At 31.9% G+C, this 17,500-nt stretch overlaps 1 protein-coding gene across 1 annotated transcript in view; it reads left to right on the top strand.

Moving 5' to 3' along the window:
- Window positions 1–17,500, top strand: part of LOC131942650 (multidrug resistance-associated protein 1) — a 96,257-nt gene that overhangs the window by 17,729 nt on the left and 61,028 nt on the right. Inside the window, exons 8-17 of the mRNA XM_059302548.1 lie at window positions 609–737; window positions 1,012–1,097; window positions 1,429–1,654; window positions 2,318–2,498; window positions 2,683–2,814; window positions 3,431–3,619; window positions 3,812–3,949; window positions 4,098–4,244; window positions 4,379–4,463; window positions 4,986–5,052. Of these exons, the coding sequence (XP_059158531.1) occupies window positions 609–737; window positions 1,012–1,097; window positions 1,429–1,654; window positions 2,318–2,498; window positions 2,683–2,814; window positions 3,431–3,619; window positions 3,812–3,949; window positions 4,098–4,244; window positions 4,379–4,463; window positions 4,986–5,052 (1,380 nt within the window). The remainder of the gene's footprint in view (window positions 1–608; window positions 738–1,011; window positions 1,098–1,428; window positions 1,655–2,317; window positions 2,499–2,682; window positions 2,815–3,430; window positions 3,620–3,811; window positions 3,950–4,097; window positions 4,245–4,378; window positions 4,464–4,985; window positions 5,053–17,500) is intronic.

Raw genomic sequence — 17,500 nt, 5'->3', positions numbered from 1 at the left:
GGAACCACTGACATAGAGTATTTTAATCAACTCCCATTACAATTTAACAGTTTTCTAAAACACGAAATAATGGCTAAAATTCGTTTTCTAAAATTGCTTTTTTTATGCAAAAGTGTGACGTCACACCATCTGAACCCTCCCCCTCGTCCTACACCGTCTCAAAATTACGGACCTCCCTTCCCCCTACGAGTGTGACGTTATTTATTGACGACCCCTTACAGCCCCTGTTGTTGTTTTGTTTTTTTTTTTTTTTTGTCTCTGCAATAGTGTGTGTTAGTTACTGTAGAACAATCACTGCTGTAGTAGATCTGTTGGTTTTTTTTTTTCAAAATCATTAGTCTATTAAGTTGAAAAAAAATTATTCCGTTGTTTTGGTCGGATTTGGACCACCTAAATGGCCTTTCCCCCTCCCCTTCCCCGCCTTAAACCTAGGCGACATATAGGTTTCCACAAATGAAGTCATACCTTGGAGTTAGGTCACGGAGTTTGCCTGGGGTTGGGGAGTTTTTTACTCCCCCCTGCCTCCACTATATAAATGACACCAGACCCCTCTGCTTTTGGTCTAATCGACGCCATTTTTTAATCTATTTGATCTACTTTTCCTCCAGACTTATCTTAACTGGCTACAGGCGAGCTCTGACTTCTGAAGACCTCTGGAACTTGAACCCACGTGACTGTTGTGAAACTGTAGTTGGAAGATTCACTAGGGCGTGGAATAGCTGCATCAGAAGAAAAGGGTAATGGTGCTCTTACTGAACAACTTGACTGTTTTTAATTACAGAAAATTATCCAATACCTTCAGATTTTCCAATATTAGTTCAAACACAATCTCATTGAAAATACATTTTTTAAACGAAGTATGCTAGTATAAATCCTGGTGAGATACATTTTTGGCCACTATGTTCTTCCTGAGCCAACAGACTAAGAATATTTTTATCAAGGCAGGTCATATTTTAGCTCCACTAACGGAGTAACAATTACTTAAATGTACTTGTCTAAACTCATCCAAAGGCTTGACAGACAAAAAAGCTGGCAGCTAGGAAATGGGACTTCGAGTCATTCCAACAGTGACACTTCTGGCTCGGACAGGGTTAATGGTAAGAAGTTGTGCTACACGGGTCTTCTTCAACACCGGGACTATTTTTTTTTTTACAATATATCTTAAAAGCCTCAAACATTAGAACATTTTTTTTTAAATTTCAAATTAAAAGATTATATTAACTTTAAATAATGAATTTTTAAATAATTTATGTTTCTTTTGTCATGCCCAATCTTTATCTAATGCTTATAGAGATCTAATATTTATGGCTGTCATGGAAGTTGTTTTGTTTTTTTACTTTAGTCTGTTACAACTGTTACCAATAATGTTTTCTTTAATAGTCTGGGTAACATTTAGTTGTTTTACAGATTTTAACATCTTTAAATTAGGTCAGACTGGGAGTCATTCGTCAAATGAAAGATCGCCATTGTTAAAAAGATTTATGTCAAAGAGAAAAGATGAAGAAGTGGAAGTTGTCAAGTTGCCATTAAACAGAAAAACAAAATGTTCACTTTTTAAAGTGCTGGTCAAAGCTTTTGGCTGGGAAGTTTTCTTGTCTTACATTTGTAAGGCAGTCTCAGACGTCTTACAATTTGTTGGGCCCTTTCTTCTCAAGTAAGTTAAGACAGTTTGTTTGGCCATTTCTTCTCAACTTACTTGATTAGTAACTTATTAATTACTATCTTGATTGAAGTTTGCTTTTTGCCAATACTTCTTTTGTGTTAATTGTTAATTTATTTTGTGTGGTTTTGCATCTTTAATAGAATTTGGAATTATTTATTAAAGAAATATTGTTATTCATTTGTTCAGTTTTTGTTAAGTAATTTTTCTTAAGAAAACATTTTTTTAAAAATCATTTAACTTAAAAACCTGTTCATATTTATGAACAGAAAAAATATTGTTTTACAAAAAAGACAGCATAGGGTTGTGCAATTGTTTGTTTACTATAATTATGAGTTAGATCTAGTATCGTAGGTCAACTAAGCCTTTTTTCATCATTTTTTTTTGTTTTGCTTCAAGCTAAGTCGTAAATTGAGAAGCAATTTGTTTAAAGAAATATTGTTATGCATTTGTTCAGTTAATTTTTATTTATTTTTTTGTGGTTTTGCATATTTATTGGAATTTGGAAGTATTTTTAAAGAAATATTGTCATTTGTTTGTGCAGCTATTCATTTGATAATTTTCTTCAAGAAAACCTTACTAAAAATCCATTTAACTAATAAACATATCTCTCTGAACTTAAACTAAAAAAATCGTTGTTTTTTTTTTCCACTAAAGAGGGTTGATCCTCCATATTGGAGCAATCAACTTAGAACCAGCCTGGTATGGCTATGTTTTAGCTGCAGCCATGTTGGGTGCCTCTTGGTGCCAGACAATTTTTTACCATCAACATTACCATCTAGCCATGACCTCGGGAATGAGGATGAAAACTGCTCTCATGGTTGCTATTTATAAAAAGGTAAACAACTAACTAAAGACTATAAACAGACTTTTTTTAAATTAAAAAATGTTAAATATTTTACTAATCAGATTGTTGTTTTATGCAAAAACAGTAAAACAATGTATAAAAACTATATTAAAGAAAGATTGAGAATTCTAAAAATTTAATAATGATAATGTTCACATTATTTCCTGCAATTCAGAGCTTATGGCTAGACACAAGCAGTGAACACCAAAGTACAGCTGGTGAGGTCGTTAACCTCATGTCTGTTGACTGTCAGAGGGTGCAAGATCTAATGAGTTACACCTGGATGGTGTGGTCAATTCCCTTACAGGTAAATAATGTGGATGGTGTGGTCGATTTCCTTACAGGTAGATAACTTGGGTGGTGTGGTCAATTCCCTTGCAGGTAAATAATGTGGATGGTGTGGTCAATTCCCTTACAGGTAAATAATGTGGATGGTGTGGTCAATTCCCTTACAGGTAAATAATGTGGATGGTGTGGTCAATTCCCTTACAGGTAGATAACTGGTATGGTGTGGTCGATTCCCTTACAGGTAGATAACTGTGATGTTGTGGTCAATTCCCTTACAGGTAGATAACTGAGATGGTGTGGTCAATTCCCTTACAGGTAGATAACTTGGGTTGTAGGGTCTATGCCCTTACAGGTAGATAACTGGAAGGTGTGGTCAATTCCCTTAGAGGTAGATAACTTGAATGGTGTGGTCAATTCCCTTACAGCAGTTTGATTAGAATTCACTCCTATTTGACACTAGAAACTACAAGTGCCAACAAAGATGGCAAAAGATACCAATAAAATATTCTTTTGACATTTAAATATTCTTGGTTCATTGTTACAATCTTTACACAAAAACATTGTTTTATTTACTGATTTGAAAAACTGCCATACAAGTAAATTAAACATCTGAATATGTTGGTCAATAATTTCAGATATTTCTAGCAGTTTATTTACTATGGAACACACTAGGAGTTCCTGTACTGGCTGGGCTGGGTTTATTGTTGCTGCTGGTACCTTTCAATGGTGTCATTGCATACCACCAGCAGAGGCTGCAGCATAAAAATCTGTTATGGAAAGATAAAAGAATTAAGATGGTCAATGAGGTTCTTAGTGGAATTAAGGTAATAAAAGGACCATTTTCACTATGAGTTGTTAAGATTGAAGTCAGTATTTCATTTCAATACATTTATACATATATCATTCTTTCTTTAAAATTTCTTAAAAATAAACTATAGCATGATCTATTAGGTGCTAGTAAAAAAAATCTTCACATAATCAGACAAATAATTTATAAAGAAACCACATTCTTATAGGTACTCAAGTTATATGCTTGGGAAGAATCATTTCAAGAAAAAATTATTTCGCTTAGACAGAGAGAGATGAATGTTTTGACAAAATTAGCTTGGCTTAATGCTATTAGCATTTTTATCTGGACATGTGCACCATACTTGGTTGGTAGCTTTTTGATATTTTCCTTTTACTAGATAATTCATTTGTTAGTAATAGTTCTTTTAAATTTTTATAAGATACTTTAAACAAATGATGTATATAGTATTAGCTCATGAAAATATGTTTGCTAACCTATGTGTATGTTTGCAGGTGTGTCTGGTATCTTTTACTACATATCTCCTGGTCTACCCAGATCTGCCATTAACAGCTGATACAGCATTTGTGACTTTGGCGCTCTTCAATATTTTACAATTCCCTATTGCGTTTATTCCAGAGATGGTCTCTTTTACAACCCAGGTTTAATATTTTCTTTCTTTCAATAAATTTTTAAAATTATTTTTTGTAATATTATTTTTACAGTCGCCCTTAAGTAAAGATTTGAAAATGAAGACTAAATCATTTATTTATATTTTAAAAATGGTATTTGATAGGCAACTGTTTCTGTGAAAAGAATAGAAAAGTATTTATGTGGAACAGAACTAGATCGTTCACATTACAATCGGAGAGATTTGAAAGGTTGGTTAAAATTTTGATGCCAGAAAAACAATTGAATATTACATAATATTTAAAGAGGATATGAACAATGTATTATTTTACGTATATTTGTACAAGGTTTTAAATAGTAAAGTTCTTTTTAAAATGTCAACTACATGCAGTGTAGATCATTCATTTATTAAAAGTCAATCACTAATACTTAATTTGGGTTAAATGTCTCAAATATGTAGCCTTACTTAATATAAGTTGGCCGAAGCCTACTTATATTAAGTATTAATATATAGGCCTACTAATGTAGTCCAACAACATTACTAATGCCTAACTGTTTGAAGCAACAAAATCTCTACCAGTGAGATTTTCAAAACCAATCAGAAGCACACATTATAGGTTGAAGAAAGAATAAAGAATATTTTCAAATTTTGCATCATAATGATTGTGCTAAATATATTTTAAGTTTGGACTTAAGTTAATAATATTTTAAGAATATTGAGATTTATAGAATATTACATTTTATGAAATACAAATATAATATGTCCTGTTTAGATACTGCTGTAAGTATAGAAAAAGGACTTTTTACATGGGATCCAGATGCTAGCTTTAGACTTAGTGGGTGAGATTTTTTTATATTTGATATTATATATTTGCAATTGTAAATGCAAATATTGTAAGTAAAAGCAATTCAATAATTTTTTTTTTATAAATTACCTATTTTAATCTATTTTAGAATTTGATTTTAAAAATGAATTTCGTTAAGTTTGTACACAAATGTTCAAAAAAAAATATTGAAATGTTTATTTTTCTACTTACTTAAGATATTGAATAGATCAAGGCCTAATAAATTTCACAATAAATTTAATAGCTTACAAAGTTGTAAACTATACCTAAATCATAATTTGTAAAAATAGAAGTATTGCATTAAAAAAAACTAACTGAATTCCCTTTATAGAATAAAGCTAGAGATTCCCAGAGGCTCATTAGTAGCAGTTGTTGGCCCAGTGGGTTGTGGGAAGTCTTCTTTACTGTCTGCAATACTGGGAGAAATGGATCGTCTGCAAGGTCAAGTTCAAACAGCTGTGAGTTAAAATTAAAAATGCATCTAAATCTAATTTGTCAGGAATAATTAATTGCACATATTAAGAGTAAAATAATCAGCCTTATCATTTTACCTTTAAATGTCACAACTTTTCAGGGCAGTCTTGCTTATGTGCCTCAGACTGCTTGGATTCAGAATTGTTCTCTACAGGACAATATCCTCTTTGGCACAAGTTTCAACTTTAAAAAATACTCTAAGATCATTGAGGCTTGTGCCCTGAAGCAGGACTTAGACATTCTACCAGGGGGAGATAAAACAGAAATTGGTGAAAAGGTAAGGAACAATAACAGATAATAAATAAATGTGGGACAAAAGTTCTGAATTTCTGTATTATGTAACATGTTTTGTCCTCAGGGTATAAACCTGAGTGGTGGTCAGAAACAAAGGGTCAGCATTGCAAGAGCCCTTTATTCTAATGCTGACCTGTACTTACTAGATGACCCCTTGAGTGCTGTGGATTCTCATGTTGGGAAACATATTTTTAAACGTGTTTTGTCTGACAAGGGAATGCTAAAAAATAAGGCCAGTTATTAAATCAATTTTAAAAATTTAAAAATAGTAAAATATAAAGAAGTGAGTAAGAAAACAGATAAACAAAAAAATTGCAGCCAAATGGGAAATAATTTATCAAACAAAACTATGCTGTTGATTGTAATATAGTCCAAATATTTTACTTGTACATTTTCAGACTCGTATCATGGCTACTCATGCTGTCCACTGGCTACCACTTGTAGATATAATTATCGTCATGCAGGAAGGTCGTATAACAGAGATGGGATCATATTTACAGCTGATGAAGAAAGATGGAAACTTTGCCCAGTTCCTATTGGCTAATTTGAGAAAGCAGCAAGAATCTGAATCAGAAGCAGAAGATGACATAGAAGGTGGGATTGAAAGTAGTAGTAGACCTAATAATTTTATTTTAATTTTAGTTATCTTATATTTCCATACATTTTTATCACTTAAAACAAAACTTTACCAAAAATATAATTATTTAAATGTCAACTAATCTAATAGATAAAATATCTATCCAGTTAGAGAAATGAAAAAGAAAATATGGGAACATGTTGAATCAGTAACCAGCCAATCAGAAGGCAACACATCAGGAGAAGATGTGGTTAACTTCCATCAAAGCAGGTCAATTTAAACATCATTACATAAATCACTCAGTTTAAGAATAATGAAAAATATTCACATTGTTTTTGTAGTCATAAATTGTAGGAAAAATGTATGACCAATTGATGCTGATGATAATTAGCAAATTCTGATCAGACTGGAGACAATGGCTGGTGGCAGTGGATCATCACCATCAACTCCAACTGAGGATAAGAATGAACCCTATAAGCTGACATCTGTAGTGGCAGGAGGTGGGGTTGGAAATGGAACAGTGGTTAGACTTACAGAAGATGAATCTACTGAAACAGGATCTGTAAGCAGTGTTTGATATCATTTTCAAAAAGTACCCTGAAATAAAAACTAATATCAATGAAATGTGATATTTCAACAAATATTAACACGTTTTTCTTAACTCAGCTTCGCGTTTGTTTGTTTGTTGTTAAAATTGACATCGAAAATTAGCCCACTTCTGATTGCTCTAGAGACCTGAAATTTGGCATGCATGCTACTTTCGCCTAACAATTTCAGATGCAATCATAAAAACTAGCAATTAGTGACCGTAATTAGCTTAATTTAATTACGCCCCAAGGACTTTAGAAATTGAGGACATGATTTCTAAAGATACCGACAAGACTTGAGGCCTATTGACACAGTTACTTCGGCCCCAATCGATGTGAGCGCGCTGGCCGTGATCGTATAGTGGTTAGTACTTCGCGTTGTGGCCGCGACAACCCAGGTTCGAATCCTGGTCGCCCAAGATTTTTTTAGTCCGTGTATTTATAAACACTTTTTTTAAAAACCACGTTTTTCAACGGACTAAAAAGGAGAAAATAAAATACTTAAAAAAAACCTTTTAAAAAACCACGTTTTTTATGTGTAGCAACGGACTAAAAAGGAGAACGGACACGGTAACACATTGTTAACGGTGACACGGTTGGTACGCTGGGCATGCTAAAATACACATAAACACGTTTTTCCTTAACTCAGCTTCGCGTTTATTTGTTTGTTTATGGGAGATTTGATCACGTGATTCGTGAGTAGATCTCCACGCCAGCAACGTAAATTACACCCTTTCTCTGTTTAAAGCGTATCGGTCGCTCAAGATTTTTTTAGTCCGTGTATTTAAAAACACTTAGTCAAGTCATACTTAATCAAGTGATTAGATAAAGTAGAAAATAAACTATATAAAAAACTTTTTAAAAACCACGTTTTTCATGTGTAGCAACGGACTAAAAAGGAGAAAATAAAATACTTAAAAAAAAAACTTTTTAAAAAACCACGTTTTTCTTGTGGACTAAAAAGTAGAAAATAACTATTTACATACATTTGATGACAAAAAACGTGGGTCGGGCAGATGGGTCGGGAAATTTGATGGTGAACGTACCCACGTGTTTTGTCATCAAATGTATGTAAATAGTTATTTTCTACTTTTTAGTCCACAAGAAAAACGTGGTTTTTTAAAAAGTTTTTTTTTAAGTATTTTATTTTAAATGTGTAATAAATAAATATGAATATGCTTATACTCATAAAATATCTTGAGTTATTTATTTACAATGTAGTCCCCTTTAGCCTAATATTTGTAATGAATATATTAGTCTGTATAGGCCAATATGCATATTAACTTCAAACTAATTTTCCAATTCTTCTGTACAGGTGAACCTTCGAGTATTTCAAAGCTATTTTAAAAATGTTGGATATTGTTCCACTATAATTATTTTTTCTATGTTCGCCCTTTTCCAGGTATTTAGTATTTTGTTACTATATATAACATGTATGGTAAATATTTTATATTATATTAATTTTAGAAATCATAAATCAATGCCAAATAACTTGGTTAATATTTAAAATTTACTTTCTTACTTAAATTTTGAAAATAACTTTGAAAATCAGGTTTTCAGTGTACTGGCCAACATTTGGCTGTCTGTATGGACTGGTGATCCAGATATTCAGGCAGGAAATATTACAGTAGCTGATTTAAAAGTAAAGAACCAAAATTACCTAACAGTGTATGGAGCCCTTGGTGCCGCCCAAGGTAAACTTTTATAGTTTTATATTTTTAAATCTTATTTTAGAAAAACAATCTCAAATTTAAATGTTAAGAGTTTGAAAAAATAAGAAACCAACACATAAAATATTATTACACCTATTATTTACAAAAAATTTTTATCAACTTTGTTTCAGCTCTGTTTGTTTTTATATATGCTTGCATGGGGGCACTCCGAATGGTTTCAGCTGCTTCTTCAATGCACGACTCCATGCTAGATAGAATCATGAAGGCACCAATGAGCTTTTTTGACACTACCCCAATAGGAAGAATTGTTAACCGGTTTTCTCGAGATGTGGAAACATTAGATAACCAGTTGCCACAGATCATTTTTATGTGGATTATGTGTGTGTTCTCTGTGATGGCCACACTTGTTGTAATAAGCATCAATACACCAATATTCATCAGTGTCATAATACCACTCTTCATTGGATATTTTGCTGTTCAGGTCAGCTTATTGTATTTTAACCTTTTTAGAAATATTTTTTTTTAAATCATTGAATCAAACTGACAGAAATATGGGTTATTATCAAATTTGTCAACAGAGATTTTTTGTGCCAACATCTCGCCAACTTAAAAGATTGGAAGCTGTCACTAGATCTCCAATTTACTCTCATTTTTCTGAAACATTAACTGGATGTCATGTGATCAGAGCTTTTGATGCCATTGGTAGATTTAGTCAGACTTGCGTTGAGCGCATTGATCGAAATATTGTTTTCTATTTTGCTGGCATTACAGCCAATAGGTAAAGTAAACTTTTATATTCAATAAAACATTGAAAATTTTAAAAATAACTTGAGTAATATTAATTGAATCAAAACATAACTATACAATTTATTCCCAGATGGTTAGGTGTGTGGATTGAGGCTGTTAGCAGCCTTGTTGTATTTTTTAGTGCTGTTTTCTCTCTCCTAACACCTGGAATTAATGGTGCATTGCTTGGACTTTCTGTTAGTTATGCCCTTCAGGTAACACTTTCTTCTCTTTAAAATTTACAAAATTTGGACTGTTGCTGTTTAGTTAATATTTTTAATAAATTTCTTTCCTCTAAAATAAAATATTGAAATGTATCAATATTATACCAAAACATTAGCAAATGATATATATATACATATATATATATATATATATATATATATATATATATATATATATATATATACATATATATATATATATATATATATATATATATATATATATATATATATATATATATATATATATATATATATATATATATATATATCTGTTAAGTATACATTATTTTATATTATAAACATAATAAACTGTTTAGATAACCCAATCATTGAAGTGGTTGGTCAGATCTATGAGTGACTTGGAGACCAATGTTGTCAGTGTTGAAAGAGTACAGGAATATTCTAATGTTGTTCAAGAGGTCAGATTTATAACTATTTATCAAGTCTCTGTTTTATATTGTCTTTATTCTAACTGATATTATTGTTCTAAATAAATAGTAATTAAAAAACGAATTAATTACAGGCCCCACGTTACACCAATGTTCGGCCTCCACCAGACTGGCCAGAGAGAGGAGAAATCATCATTAATCAATATTCTACAAGCTATAGAGAAGGATTAGTACCAGTGCTTAAGCAGATTACCTGTTGGATTAGACAAGGGGAAAAGGTAGTCCTAGGATCTATTTGAAAATAATTGTAAAGACAACTTCAGCGACATTTTGAATAATGTAGTTAGACATATTTTTTTAATTATACATATTATACAGCGATCCCAAAAAAATGTGTATTTAAGTTTATTTCTTGCACTCAGTTTTACTGTACTGTTTATATGTGTATAAACAAAAACTCTCTGGGGTTATATGTATTTATCTCAAGGCCCTCTCTTGTTTAATTCCGGCATATCTGTATCTTTTACATTGAAACTTGCAAATTTCATTCCTTATGATGGCGTTGAGACTAATTAATTGGTTTTACATTACAAGGTTCATCTGAGAGTGCCATTAAATGGAGTATGCTCCACTGCACTGACAACTTCTCACAGTAACTTCACTGACCAATAAATGAATACACCACATTGACCATCAAATTAACAAACTATATTGACCAACAAATTAACACACTATATTGACCAGCATATTAACACACCACATTGATCAACAAATTAACACACTATATTGACCTACAAATAACAATTCTCACTGACAAACTCTCAATGATGTTGTTGTTGACTTGACAACTAAGGTTCTACACTTAACTAAAGCATGCATATTCCTTTTCCAAATGTGTTAACATACAATCATTTATACTGTTGCATTCTGCAAGTTAAGTATTTCAAGTTACTTGTAAGGTGTGAAGGGAGGGGGGGGGGGGCATGAGTAAAAGCTGGGGCTGCATTGATTGAGGAATTGTGGTTTGATTATGTATATGGTCAGTTGAAGAGTATGGGCTGGTAATTTGGCATCCTGTGGGTAAGATACAGTGTGTGGTGGGAATGTTGTTATGTGGGGTGTGAGGGATATCATGTGGTGAAGTTAGTGGTGTGGGGGATGTCATGTATGGTGTTGAGGGTGAGGTGGTAAAGCTAGTGGTGTGAGGGGAGTGGAGCATGAATTTTATCAGGTGTTCTTCTGCTGATAGGCCATTCACCACTGAATAACATTTGTCATCTACTGATTTTTTAAAGTCATAATAAGCATTTAATTTTTTAAAGTAGCTCTTGAAATGTTTTGCAAAAGCTTTTTTTTTTATTAAAAATATATTAGTTATTTTAATAAAAGTCCCTGCATAGTAAATCATTAAAAAATAAAATTTGCTTATAATTACAGATTGGAATAGTTGGGCGAACAGGTGCAGGAAAATCTTCATTAACATTGGCCTTGTTTCGACTCATAGAGGCTACTCAAGGGGAGATTATCATTGACAACATCAACATTTCAGTTCTTGGACTTTATGATTTGAGATCTAAGCTGACTATTTTACCTCAGGTACAGTGTTTGAAAACTAGGAGCAACTATTTGTTTAGTTGTACTGGATTTAACTCAAATATATTTATGTTTTTTTTTTATAAGTTAACACTTTGTAATTTCAATGCATTTACTTTTCTTAATATGTTTGTTCTTAAGGTTGGGTTTCTATATTTTAAATTTTGAAGATGAAAATATGCCATTGCTTTGTAACACATTTCTCTAGGATCCTGTCATCCTATCTGGTACATTGAGAATGAATTTAGATCCCAATGGGGAATACCTTGATCAAGAAATCTGGACAGCTTTAACTATGTCGCATTTAAAAGATGCTGTTTCAAGCATGCCAGCTGGTCTAGACTCAGAAGTTGGAGAGAATGGCTTAAATTTTAGGTACATTTCTTTCTTTTTTTTTAAAAGTTACAGAACTTTTTTTATCTTTAAAAAGCTATTACTTAACTACATGAAGCTAACATTTTCATGAACTTACATAAATCATAAAAATATATAAAATTGTTTTCATTATTATAATCACTTAGTGTTACTTTTTATCTTAATCTTACCTTTTTATCTTATAATAGCAATGGTCAGAGACAGCTGTTGTGTTTAACAAGAGCTCTCCTTCGTAGAAGTAAAATTTTAATAATGGATGAGCCAACTTCATCTGTGGATGTAACTACAGATAATTTGGTGTTAAATACAGTTCAAAGAGTTTTCAAGCATTGTACAACTATAACAATAGCTCATCGAATAAACACAATTTTGGACTGTGACAGGTACAATATTTATTTTTCTTATATAACAACATAACTGGTAATAAACAAATTATTTATACAAGCTTTATTCACAAATACAATTGCTTTACAAAGCAGTGCTTTGAACAATTAAAAAATAGCTAATTGATAATCTAAAAACTGTTTGCACAACAATTATAATAATGAAATATCAAAATTTCTTTTAGAAGATTTTAACAATTTATATTAGTTAGTTGAGATTTAGACCTAAATAGTGTTAAATTTTGCTTTGAATTTTACCTTTTTAAATAGGTAATAATTATTGTTTAACTTAATAATTAAGATTTTTTTTTCTTGTTTTGATATTTTCTACAGAGTTCTTGTTTTGGATAATGGCTCCATTGTTGAGTTTGACAGCCCACAGACTTTGTTAATGCAAGAAGAAAGTCAGTTCTACAAGTTGGCCAAGTCTTCTGGTGCCCTGTGAATGTCAGTTCTACAAGTTGGCCAAGTTTTCTGGTGCCCTGTGAATGTCAGTTCTACAAGTTGGCCAAGTCTTCTGGTGCCCTGTGAATGTCAGTTCTACAAGTTGGCCAAGTCTTCTGGTGTCCTGTAAAATTATCAGCTTCCTAAGAACTAGGATCTGCTAGAATTAAATGTATACAATGCATGAGCTGAATAATTGTGAAAGAAATATGCATGCTTCTTAACATTGATCTAACACCAAACAAAAAAAATAATTTAAAATATCTTTACTTACATTTCTTGGATGCCAGTAAGAAAGATTATATTTGAATTTTTGTTTTCTGGAAGAACATAGTAGGATGGCCACATTCTGTATGAATGGAAAGTACATTGAAATGAGACTTGGATTAAAAAGGTATTGTTTTAATGTCATAAATCTAAGCAAGAAGCTGTTAACAACTTAATAAGTGATGACTTTGATTTTTATAGTTGAATTTTTTTAACAATAATTTTGTAAAAAAAAAATTAATTTTGTTTGATAATGAAAAGCTTTTGTATAATGTACCACTGATTTTATTCGTTTGTTTCATTTGTAATTCTATAATGGGAAATTTGATTGCTTATTTGTATATTTTGCTTATTAATGTATAAGGGTATAGTGCTGTCAGTGTACATCATTTGAACCCAGAGGTGCTGGTTCCTTACCCAAAACACGCAGAACCCTTGATTTCTGTCATTTGTCTTTAAAAAATACTTTATTTTTAATTGATTTTTAAATTGTTTTTACATGAATATTATGCAAAGCTCAAATTATATACTTTAAATTTTTAAAGAAATTTATATTTATAGCTTAATTCAAATGCAACTATTTACATTTCATGGGGTATACTTATAATGGGTTGTATGGAATATTTCTATGAATAATATGTTATAGCATGTGTAATGCTTTGTTACAATGATTTATGCACACAAAATAAACTAATTATGAAAAAATTGTTTAATGCATATTTACTATAAACCAATGGTTAAACATCTTAACGATAGTGAATGCATTCAGTATGCTAGTAATTTAGATATCGTGTGAAATAATTTTGTGTTTTGGCGCTATTTGATACAGAAAAAAACTGGACATAAATTGTCACAATTAATATTTCATTTTTTTAAATGGAGTATTATTTTTAAAAGGTTATAATTGTATTGAGAAATTCAAATAGTCAACTCTATTGCATTAATTATTCTAAAGTAGGCCTACTGCAAAAATTTTGCATATAAAGATTTTAATAAAAGCTTTTATGCAATAATGCACTAAAAAGGAGAAAAAATCTTCTTTAAATATATAATAAAACATACTATTAAAATAACTATTAAAAAAGCCTGGGTCGGCGTGGTCGAGTCGGTAAAGCTCATGGTTGCTAAACCGAAAAGTCTCGAGTTCGAACCCCCGGGCAGATGAGGCTCGTTAGCTGGGGACAGCCACTCTTCTAGGAGAGACAACTCCAAAATTAAACAACTGCTGCCTTGTAGTTTGTTCTTGGTTGGACAAAGGCTATGGAAGCAAATCCAAAAAGAAAAGCAGGCTGAAATCGGAGTCAATGGCCTCAATGGCGCATAACCAGTTGACACGTAAAGCTTAATTGTGTTGGAGGCGTGGTCGAGTCGGCAAAAAGCTCATGGTTGATAAATTCGAACAGTCTCGAGTTCAACCCCACTGGCAGATAAATCTCGATCCCCTTCAACACTAATAATTAAGAACGAAGAAGAAGAAGAAGACTATATTATCTATAGCATACCTTTATTTAGGAAGAGAACCATGCTTTTCTTTAAAGTAGTTTAAATTTTTTTGTGTTATAATATTTTTAAAGAAAATCATTTATTTTTTATTTTTTCTTTTATGATTAATAATATTAATTGATAAAAGCCTCTTATTAAAACGTTTTTACGCCATTTTTTTACAATCTTTTAATGAACTTGCTTCCTCTGTCTTTTTATCGTCAGTCTGTCTGTTTATCGTCCGTCTGTCTGTCTTTGTAGTCCTAGATCGAAACGGGAGAGCGAAAGTTCGGGCTTTCGACCGACAGATTCATTTCAAAGTTAGTACGTGAGTCAAGACTTGAAGACAATGCAATCTGACATCAAATTTGATTTCATTGGATGACTAATTATATTTTTATTAACTAATTTCAATATTCTGAAATTAGTAGGCAGTCTTGTACTACCCTTTCCGCACTTTTATATGCGCATTATCGTGTTCATTTGATGCGCAATAGTTTTTAGTCATGCAACTTTAATTCTATTGTAAAAATTTTAAAATAAAGTACTGAAAAAAATTGCTTTAAAAACATTTTAATAACAAGCTTTTATGTAATAATGCACTAGAAAATAGAAAATAAATTATTTTCTTAAATTAATAATATTACACTACTATTTAAATTCTATAAAGAAAAGCGTGGGGCATAGCCGGATCTAGGAAATATATTACTTTTCCAATTTAATATCAGTATGCAAATATGGAGTTTTGAAAAAATAACACATACACTTAACCCTAACAACATTCAACGAAAACCAAAACACGAACGCAAACGTAACGCAAACTCAAATACAAACACACGCAAACTAAAGCACAAACTCAAATATAAACACCAACGCAAACGTAATACAGATACTAACGGAAATGTTAACAGAAACGCAAACGCAAATACAAAAACTAATGCAAACAAAAAACGCAAACACAAACATAAAAAAGAACGCAAATGGATACATAAACGTGAACATAGAGGACATTTCTCAACGGCTTCAAAACTGCTATTGATAAAAAATAATAATTAGTAAACAGTATATTTAGTGTATAAAATAAATAAAAGGTAGTATTTAAATTATCTGTTTTCTGCCTACTACACTGCACTTTATAAAACTATGCTAATTAGATAACTTTTTTGTTCAACGTTAAAAGTAGTTTATTTTTTTCCTGCTTGGATTTTTTTACGTAATGTGTATACTTTTTCAAACTAAATTAGAATTTTTGTAAAGGGTATTACATTTAGTTGAATTTTGTTTTTGCACATTACGTCAATTAAAATGATTAGTTGTAAAATGAAAATTTAGTTTGAAATCGATCATTTTTTAATCATCAATTTGGATTTTAGTACAAAAATGATTACTTTAAAATACTGAAGCACAGAGTCCGTTTGAGTTTTATATATTAGACTAATGTGCCGCACTATTATAGACTGATTATTGGCTATTCATTTGTTCTACGAGATTGTATTCTTTTTTTTAATTTAAGTAGGCCCTAATTGAAAATTGATTTTTTTTTTCAAATGTCTTTATCCCTACTGCACTTAAGTTGCTATCCCCATTAGTATTATCTAAGAATATTCGAGAAAGTTTAGGGGGGATAAGCTTTATTATATGTTCAAAATTTATCTCGTTTTTTAAAAGAAGAAAATTAAATTAACAGAGAGAAAGAGAAATTGTGTACACCATCACATTAAAGTAGGCCCACTTTAAGTATTAATAAGGGTATACAACTCCTCTCACCTCGTACATTTAACTGTTAGCTCCCATCTGCACAATTTTAAAAAAAAAAGAGTAATCATCCTGCCCATTCCCTTTATAAATATATTACATCGGGTGGGGGGAATTTACTTTTTATTACTTTGTTTTGGTTTTGGGGAAAAAAATTACATAATTAGTAGGGATTTATCAAGTGCAATGTGGTAGGTATTTTAAACAGTGCATTTTATTTATTTTATACACTGAACGTACTGTTTATTAATTTTTTTAATCGATAACAGTTAAGAAGCCAGCTCCTAAATATCCTTTATGTTTACTTCTTTCCGTTTGCGGTTAAGCTTGGGGCATTATAATTGTTCACTAAATATTTATACACTGAACGTACTGTTTATTAATTTTTTTTAATCGATAACAGTTAAGAAGCCAGCTCCTAAATATCCTTTATGTTTACTTCTTTCCGTTTGCGGTTAAGCTTGGGGCATTATAATTGTTCACTAAATTAAAACAGGCGCGTCCGCCGGCGCCCCGGCAGAGTTTGATTTGGCGCCCTGTACTATCTAGTGAGCGCTATCATGCATAATTTTGTTTTAAACAGTGCGTAATACTATGTATAAGAAAGGTTACTATAGTCTTTAAAAGAATCAAATCCGGGCGTCCTCTGGCGCCCCGTAGAGTATAGTTCCCTTTTCAAACCTGACGGTCTATAGGGCAAGTGAAGTAGAATTCACTTGTTTCTGTGACCACGGCATATCTGGCTTCCCGAAAGGGTGCTGTTTGGCGCCCCGGGCTTTCCCGTGTTCGCTATGGCGCCTAGGTTCGTTTAAGTGAGTGCAAAAGACAATGAACAAGTTGGGGTACTATAGTCGTTTACTACGCTGAAACAGGCGGTTCCGCCAACGCCCCAGCATGGTGCAATTTGGCGCCCCGGGCTTGACTGTGAGCATTTTGCGTTTATGCTAGCGTTTGTGTTTTCTTTGTGTTTGGGTTGGGTTTGCGTTTGTGGTTGGGTTTGTGTTTGCATTTGGATTTGGTTTGTTTTTGTTTCCTTTTTTGTTTGTGTTTTCGTTTGTATTTGTGTTTGCGTTTGTGATATGTTTGCGTTTTTGTTGTTTTTTTTGTTAGTTTTGGTTGGGTGAGCAGTGCCGAGTA

The sequence above is a fragment of the Physella acuta genome, unplaced genomic scaffold (assembly GCF_028476545.2).
Source record: "Physella acuta isolate Inbredline_101_S28 unplaced genomic scaffold, ASM2847654v3 ptg000416l, whole genome shotgun sequence".
Taxonomy (NCBI): Eukaryota; Metazoa; Mollusca; class Gastropoda; family Physidae; genus Physella; species Physella acuta.
Note: the sequence above shows the minus strand (reverse complement) of the source record. Positions and strands in the feature narration are given on the sequence as shown.